Source organism: Crocodylus siamensis, chromosome 7 (genome assembly GCF_052110815.1).
Source record: "Crocodylus siamensis isolate JL-2025a chromosome 7, ASM5211081v1, whole genome shotgun sequence".
Taxonomy (NCBI): Eukaryota; Metazoa; Chordata; order Crocodylia; family Crocodylidae; genus Crocodylus; species Crocodylus siamensis.
Genome location: NC_143401.1, coordinates 17,739,774 through 17,748,465, shown reverse-complemented (window position 1 = coordinate 17,748,465; position 8,692 = coordinate 17,739,774). Strand labels below are relative to the sequence as shown.

At 48.4% G+C, this 8,692-nt stretch overlaps 1 protein-coding gene across 1 annotated transcript in view; it reads right to left on the bottom strand.

Moving 5' to 3' along the window:
* Nucleotides 1-358: 358 nt before the first annotated feature.
* Nucleotides 359-8,692, bottom strand: part of ELOVL3 (ELOVL fatty acid elongase 3) — a 29,934-nt gene continuing 21,600 nt past the window's right edge. The window contains exons 3-4 of the mRNA XM_090058116.1: nt 5,059-5,210; nt 359-3,750 (exon numbers count right to left, since the gene is read on the bottom strand). Coding sequence (XP_089914242.1) covers nt 3,329-3,750; nt 5,059-5,210 — 574 coding nt within the window. The 3' untranslated portion in view covers nt 359-3,328. The remainder of the gene's footprint in view (nt 3,751-5,058; nt 5,211-8,692) is intronic.

Here is an 8,692-nt window from a genome sequence, read left to right as displayed (position 1 = left end):
TTTCCCTGAGCAGTTTTTCAGCTCTCCCTAGCATTAAAGTCTTTACAAAGAAAGCAAATAAACACAACCTGTTGTCCTACTCCAGACACTGGAAGGAGGTTTCTATAGCTCCAGCTTTCCCACCACACAGTTCAGCTTGCTGCTCTCCCACCACTCTGCTTCATTGTGTTTTTAACTTCCTCATTAGCAAACTTATCACAGCTGCAGCTCCTCAGCTAGGCTGGTTGACTCCTCCTTAAGGTGCAACTGGATTAAAAATGTGATGAACAGAGGGGCAGGAGGAGACTGGGGATTTAGCAGTGGCTGGTCAATGCTCTGCTGGTGTGGTCATTCAGAACAAAGGCCAGATACAAAGGAGTAACAAAAATGCATTTATTAACCAAATTTATACATCACATAGTGACTGTTTCAGATGCGCTTTGAGTAGTACATACATCTGGTCCAGAGAACTTTGCTTTTTGTTGTCTAGTGGCTGCTTTGCAAATCCCAGCTGTAGCAAACCTGCAAGACGCAGACGCTGTCTCTTCCTCGTCTCTAACTTCCAACAGCAGCTTTCAAACCGTGTGCACAGCCCTGTACAATCTGGGACGGGCTAGACCTGGGTTTTACAGAATGCTGCTGAGGCAGGTTGTAGGTAGCATCTGGTAAATGAAATGGGTTATTCATGGGAAAAAAAATGAATTAGCATTGCATTCATGTCCTGCTCAATGGCCAGTCTGCACCTGGCAGCAGGCCTTTGCAACAAATAACTGCACCTCCATGTTAGCAGCTGGGAGCTCCACCTGGGTGGATAGGCCTTTTACCACCAGGGAAGGAGGAGGGAAGCAGGGTGAGATTGCAGGACAAGCCTCTTAGTTGCAACTGCTACTAGACCAGGAGTACTCAACCTCTCGCCTGTGACCAGATCCAGCCTGCAACCCTGCATCATCCAACCCACAGGGCTCCCCGTAGTTTCAGAAATTTGGTGGCAGGACCATAGCAGCACTGCTCCCCTACTACCAAATTTCCAGAACCACAAGAAGCCCCAATCTCAGTGTGCAGGGCCACAGGCCCCAAGCCTGCCATGTGGAGAGCTAGGAGGGGGTGGTGCCAGGCCCCAGGGTCTGATCCTGGCATGTAGATGAGCCCTGCCCCACTCACCTAGCACACAGGATGAAGAGGTTGGGCACCACTGTTCCAGACTGATCCATAGTATACATGTTTAAACTGCTGAGATCAGTAAGGGGTGACCTTAGCTTTGGCTATTCAGCTGGGAAAGGCTACATTGCCTCAGTCTAGGCTTAATCAGCAGAGGTTGCCAAGAAAGGACGAAGCATTAGCAAGCTGATTTCGTCATTTAAGACAGCAGCTTAATCCTGGGGAGGGCCCACATTCCTGGTTTGTTGCCCTGCCTGTGCAAATGAAATCAGTGCTCTTCTACATTTATGTTATCTTTTCCTGTACAAGGGTGAGGATACTGGTTACCTTTGGTTACAGAGGGGGCGTGTGGCATAAGGAAAAGGGGCTTCACCACTGGCTTTTAGGAGGAAGACGCGAGATTTGAATGTTACACAAATTAACTAGAGGAATGCAAAACAGAGCAAAGTGCTTCCTGGCTTTGTGCTCCCTTGGCTTCAGCCCTGTCCGAGAGCATGGTAAGACCTTTCTGCACCTGCACAGCCTCCTTCTCCATTTCATAAGCTGCTTTGCTTGGAAGATGAAGCCCCTAAAACACAGAAACAGGGCAGACCAGGTTGCAGCGACCTGGTTTTGCATCACATTCATCTTCAAAGTTTTGTATCTCCACCCTCCTGGGAGGGAGGGCTGACCCATCCCCATTTTAAAGGTGCAGAGCTGATGCACAGAGAGATGAAGCGACTTGCCCAAGGGCCCATAAGCTACCTGTGTCCGAATGCCTTGATCCTTGTCCTATCCTCAAGTCTCTAACACAGCAAGAGGGTAAATTTGAAGTTCCTACCACTGACGAGGTATATCAGTAGCCCTGCCATCATCCAAACCTGAGAGGTTCCTCATAGATTCAAACAGCCAGCAGTATTTTGAAGTGCAGCAAGTGCACTGACCCAAAGTTGACTCAGGGAACACCCCTCCAATCTCAGGGGGGTCTTAATAAGGGCTCCAAGACCACAGTCCAGCATGCCACAGTCTCTGGCCATCCTCTGTTTCAAAGCAGAGGTAATCACCAGGTCAAGGAAGGGAAAAGTATTACTTTCTTGTAGCTCATATCGGAGAGGCACTGTCTAAACCAGAACACCACGCATGGGCATTTTTGTGCTGTTGTGAGCACAGGTAAGAGAATTTTATGGGGACTTAAATGATACCATCCTGGGGGTAAGGTCAATTTTTGAGCTAATTGCTTTGGACTCTGGCTTTTTGCAGCAGATGCAGGGCTTTACATATTCCACCCCCCTCCCACTGTTAGCATATGGGAGATGGAGTGGGATCTTCATTTGCCCCTGCGAAAGGAGTTTAGATAAGCACTGGATCACCTGGAGAGAGTCCCCTCATCCCAGCGGGACTCACAGTATTAACCCAGGAGGAAATGGGGTCCTTCATGTCATTTAGGAGGGAAAGCAAATGCCAAACCAAACCAGCTTGCTGGAGTGAGAAGGAAGCCTTGAGGTCAGTAATTCAAGCTCCCCCAAGCCCTTAAATCAGACAGGGGAACCAAGATATTAGTGGTTTCCCCAACCCTACTCCATGACAGGAGACAGATTATAGTACTGGAGGAAATGGGAATATTTCCCATTTGAATGCAACCACTGCTCCTGCCTCATACAGCAACCTCCAGCACCAACAAGCTGGTGAGCAGAAAGGGGCTTCCTTGTATTGGCAACAGGAGCTGACTTCTGGCTGCAGAACTGCTAGGCAGCAACTGTGCAAGAGGCTCAGCATATTCACTACCGTCCCTTTCCATGAAACCACGCCCTGGAGGGAGCAGACTCCTCTCCCCTAGGGAAGATTTTCCTCCTCGAACAGGACAGAAGACTGGAATCCTGCAGGGGAGGGACTGGGACCCAGAAGGATGGGAGCCAAGGGAAGACAACCTGAAAAACGTCACAATTAAGGGTTTTCAACACCCGTCTTCCAGCTTTCCCCTACTATGGCTGGCCTTTTCCCAAACCATCCCCAGCACTCAGCCTCCGACTAGATAGCCAGGTGAGCAGCTCCCCCACAGAGGTAAACACCAGGGTCTTCTAAGACTCCAACAGCAGATATTTTTAGTGAGCAGCTTCCTCCCACCCCCTCAAGACTTCCCACCTCTCAGAGAACCACAGAAATGAAGTAAGAGTCCCCAAACCCAGAGCTACAACCCCCCACGACCCCAACTTTAATCCCCTTTTGTCTTGCCCCTTCCCCGAAAATACGCCTCACGGAAGAACTGGCAGAAAAGCACCAGGTAGCTGAGGTACAACATGGCCGACCAGAAGATCTGTCTCCAAGAGGTGTAGCAGTTTTCATCCTGCATCCAGGAGTAAGCCAAGATGGTCACAGTGGTGCCCATCACCATCTGCAGGATCTGTGAGAAGGTGATCACCATGGCCAGTAAGCGGGGCACCTTCAGGCCTGCTGCCCGCACTGTGTAGTAAGAGTACATGAAGGCATGGACACCATAATTCATGGTCATGAACCAGCCACCACCAGCCACCGTGTCCTTATATGCATACCAGGAGTACACCAACACCGTAATGTGGTGGTACCAGTGTAGGAACAGGAGCTTTTGCTTCCGGAGAACAATGAACACAGTATCACCTTAGGAGGGAGACAGAACATTGTTCAGTTAAGCCAAAACGTTAAGCCTCTGTCATATCTCAGGCTAGACTGAGAAGAATCCCGCTACTCTTGATTGACCTCCCCCAAATCCTGATTTCCCCAGTAGATGTTTTCTGGCTACAGGAGCTTTTGGGAAGTTTTCCCAGCCAGTTTCTAGGCCACCTGCCTAGTTGTAAGACCCTGGGTGTATTTGGCCAGAAATATTCACAGCATTTTAAATAAGCCCAGAAGCCCAATTCACAGCATTTTAAACAAGTCCAATTCTAATGTTAATGAGAACTGGGCAGGCAACGGTATTCCTATCTAGAAATTCCTCATTTTGCACCAGGATGAACCAGAAATGGTTTGTAGCTCTTTGTCAGAGCTGCAACCCATCCTAGCTGAATGCCCGCTGGTGGGGGGGGATACTCATCTGGGATGTGGGAGATCACGCCAACTCCACCTATTTGGAGTGGGGGCTAGAGGTCAACTTGCCTAAGTCCAGACAAGTGTTCTAACCACCAGACTGTAGAGTCAGTGTCCTTATAGCCTGAAACAGCCCCATCAGAAGAAGCCCTATGAGATGTGTCCCAGAACAAACACCCAGCTATTGCTTACTACGCTCACCCAGTTCAAGTCCTGGATATCCCTAATTTGGAGCATACTGACCCACACCCAGGTCTTCCACATCCCAGGCTAGGGCTTCAAGCACCAACTGTTACATATACCAAGGTGGGATCAGTCTCTCTCTTCAGTTTGACCAGAGGAAACCTTCAGTGACACTTTTTAACCCAGCACATCCTTGCAGACAATTTTAGTTTCAACAACTGGCATTTTTGGCAGATAAGCACTGCAATTACATTTCCAAATGGTTCTAATTTTAACTGTTCCAAGGATACATCCTTCTTATAGGCATGGGATCAGAGGCCCGCACACACAGCTGACCGTTGCCCCCTGCTTCTCACATTACCATCATCTCTCTTAATGGAGGGTTGCCATATCACCTCTTGGACAGTATTTGCTTACCCATCCCTGCCTCAAACATAGTGATGCGAGGCCAGAAATTGAACCCAAATTCCAAATTGGCATCTTTACATCAAGACCTCCTTCCTATGCCAGAAGAACCCAAACCAAATTGATTTTCTAGCCCTGCCAACTCACAGGATGATGGTATTATTTTATCTGACCCACTGTAGCTCAGTTCATACCTGGCTAACATAGGAGGATGGGGCTCTCTGGAAAGGCCTCCACTCTCAAGCCAAGAGGCTAGAACCACATTTGACTATTCCAGAGTGGTTCTATACTCACCCAATTCCAGGACTTTGCTCATGACAAACAAAAATGCCCAGAACTTGCAGATGGGGCCGGTATAGAAGCCTCGATCACACACTGACTGCTTAAATCCACTGGTGGAGAGGCGGAATCTCATGTACTCCCCAGTCCTCATAATACCAAGGATACTGCAAGGAAATCATGCAAAAATCACAAGGTGGGAGAAGATGATGTCATACCACTATCACATGCAAATGTTTGCCCTTTCCCCATCAAAGAAACCCAGTCAATCCCCTCACCCTCTCCTCCTCAAATGATTTAAGAAGCCCATGGGAAGACCTGCTTTCAACTGCTAATCCTGCAGTTAACTTGGTTACTGCACTTCCTTACTCTTACCAGTCTCCTGGCTGGCTAACAGAACAGAACCTCTTCTTATTCAGATTTTTCTTGGCTTCCATTTCATTATATGAATTCCCTAACCATTGCCTCAAAAGAAGAAAGGCTAGAGAAATTACTAAACCTGTTTAAGACTACGGTCTTGTTGTAATATTTCTGGCTCATAAGGCTTTATGTTATAGTAAAGTTGCATGCCTGTTTCCCTGACTAGCTTGTCCATGGGAAATAAAAAGTTAAAGGTGTTTGGACCCAGAGCCATGGAAATTTGCCTATATACTCTACAATGTTAATGGGCCACCAGGCAACAGATGGCCAGGCAGGCCTAGAGCGGGGATAGTAAACATACAGCCTCTGGGCCAGATCTAGCCCATGGAGCCCCACCATCCGGTCCCTGTGCTGCCCTGGGTCTAAGCAGACCCATACCAGCCACAACATGTGGCTTTTTCAGGACCGTACAGCACAGGCAGGTGCTAGTAGTGCAGATCCCAGCTGGGCCAAAGCAGGTGCCATGCCACATTTGGTGCTCACCCTGGCCAGACTGTGCCACATGCGGTGTCCATTCCAGGATGCCTACCACACAAGGCACCTGCCCCAGCAGTTCTGAGATTGCATTGCTGGCAACATCTGCTGCAGCCTGTGGACACCATGTGCAGTTCAGGCCCCAGACCAGTTGAAACAGGTGCCATGTGCAGCACAGTTCCCAGGGCGGGTGCCACTTATGGCATGGTCCAACTGGATGGGCACCACTCTGCCACCCAGGCTGCACACTCCTGGCCAGACTGGGCCACACAACACCCATGCCAGCCACTCTGGGATCCTCACCACACACCCTAGTCTGGCTGGAGCAGGTGCTGGATCTGGTATGTAGGGAAGGGCAGAGGGGAGGGGGTGAGACCATGGATGGCCCCTGCCACTCATCTGGCCTGCCCCCTAGGGTCAGATGAATAAGACACCCTTGCCTTACAGGCTATAAACTGATTTCATAGACTTCATAGACATTAGGGCTGGAAGAGACCTCAGAAGATGACCTATTCATTTTGGGGCTTACTATCCTGGCTTCTGATTCCCATCAAAACCAGCTAGGACAGTTGTCTACACATGCACACTGAGTGACAATGAATTAAAATTACCCCCATTGTGCCCAGGAAAGTGTTACTTCTGTACTTGTCAGATACCTCACAGGTTCTTGGGGTGGGATGTGGGTGGGACTTGGGTAGGATTCCACAATAAAAGGCTTTGTTGGGGGGAGGGGGAATCTGTTTTTAGCTTATTTTTAGCCTTAGGGAAGAACAGTACACTTAAGAAAGAGTCCTGGAAAGGGAGATAGCCAGGGTAAAAACTGACACAAGTTTATCCTGGGAAAAAGATTTTTATCCTGGGATCCTACAGAAATACAAACTCATTGTCCCATCCTAAGTACCTTTGAAGTATCTGAATTAACACTTTGCCCCCTCCCCTACAAGCAATCAATGCTAATTTGAGTTGATTGCCTTTTAAACTGTGGATGTAAAACCTAGGACAGTTAACCCCAGATTAAACCAGTCAGTCTGTTTTTTATCCCTTGAGGCAAGGGAAAAGAGTGACAGAGTGCCTCATTACACCTTATGCTATGAACAGCACAAATGTTCATTGGTGTCTCTGCCAGTTTGGAGCAGTCACACCCTGTGAGTTACCACTACAGAGCTGGTGAGCAGGACAGGCTGCTACTCCTGTTCTAGGGATAAGGTGTAATACTGGCAGACTTCAACTTGAGCAGCACATCTATGTGGAACAGCCACACCTTAATGGCTGTGTAATGCAGATCAGAGATAATTCTGCCCTGAAGTGGTGTCACTCTGAGCCACATAACTAGTGCTTAAAACAGGGGTTGGCAAAATATTGTGTGTGGGCTGGATCCAAACTTGCAAGGGATTTTATCTAGCCTGTGGCTGGTTGGTTTCTTAGGGCAGCCTGGGCTGTGGCTTGTGTGGCTAGCTCCACCATCCCCAGGCACATGGTGGGACAGGGGCAGTGTGGTGGCTGGACTCTCTGCCTAGCTGCTGCTGCTGCCAGTCCATTGCTGGGGGCTCTGGATACAAAGTAGGGCAGGTGGAGTCTCCATGGAGACTTGCCTGAGATCCCAACAGGCAAGGTGTGCTCAGCCGAGTGGATGGGATAGGGCTGCAGGAGTGCAGGGAATAGCATCTGGAAGCAGGATGGGTGGGCTGGGGCCAGAATCAGGAACATGGGGTGGTGATAGCACAGGGTCAGGGCCCAGAGCAGAGCCACGATCTGCTCCATGCGCTTCCTTGTGATGGGTGACAGCTTCCCTTAAAATGCAACTGGAAGCATAAACTTATGCAACTGATGCCAATCCTCTTGGTGCATCACAGCCACTTGAATAAATCAGTTTTTTTGTGGACTGAGAGCTGGTTAAAGACTGGAAGCAAAAGGTAGGGCTAGATGGTCACTTTTCAGGATGGAAGGTGGTCAGAAGTAGGGATTCATGGTGGGTCCTGTTTTGTTCAACGAGCTGGAAATAGGGTGCACAGTGAAGTCTCTAAATTTGCAGATGATACCAGATTATTCTGAGTAGCCAAGTCCTAAAATGATAGAGCTGCAGAAAGCTCTCACTAAGCTCAGTGAGTAGGCAAAAAAATGGCAGATAAATTTCACTGCTGACAAGTGCAAGGTAATGCACCTGGGGAAAAATAACCTCAATTATATATACACAATGCTGGGTCCTGAAGTAGCTGTCATGACTCAGGAAAAGACCTTGGAGTGAGTTCAGATAGTTCTCTAAAAGCTTCAGCTCAGTGTGCAGTGGGAACAAAAAAAGCCAAATAAAGGGTTGGGGAGCATTAAGAGGAGAATAGACAGCAAAATGGAGAACACCATGTTATTATACAAACCCATGGTGCACCCACATCTTGAATACTGTGTGCAGTTCTGGTCCCTTCATTTCAAAAAGGTAGTAGAACTAGAAATGGCATAGAGATGGGCAACCAAAATGACCAGGGTATGGAATAGTCACCAAACCAGAAGAGACCAAAGAGGCCAGGATTCTTCAGTTTGGAAAGGAAAAGGCTGAGGGGATATGATAGAAGTCTATAAAACATGAAGGGTGTGGAGCAAGTGAACAGGGAACTGTTGTTCACTAAGCCCCTAGCACTATTGAGCACCCACTGAAATTAGGAGGACACAGATTTAAAGGTAACAAGAAGTATTTTTTTATGTAAGGTGTGTTTAACTTGTGGAATTCACTGCCACAGGAGGTGGTAGGGGCAGGTGTCTA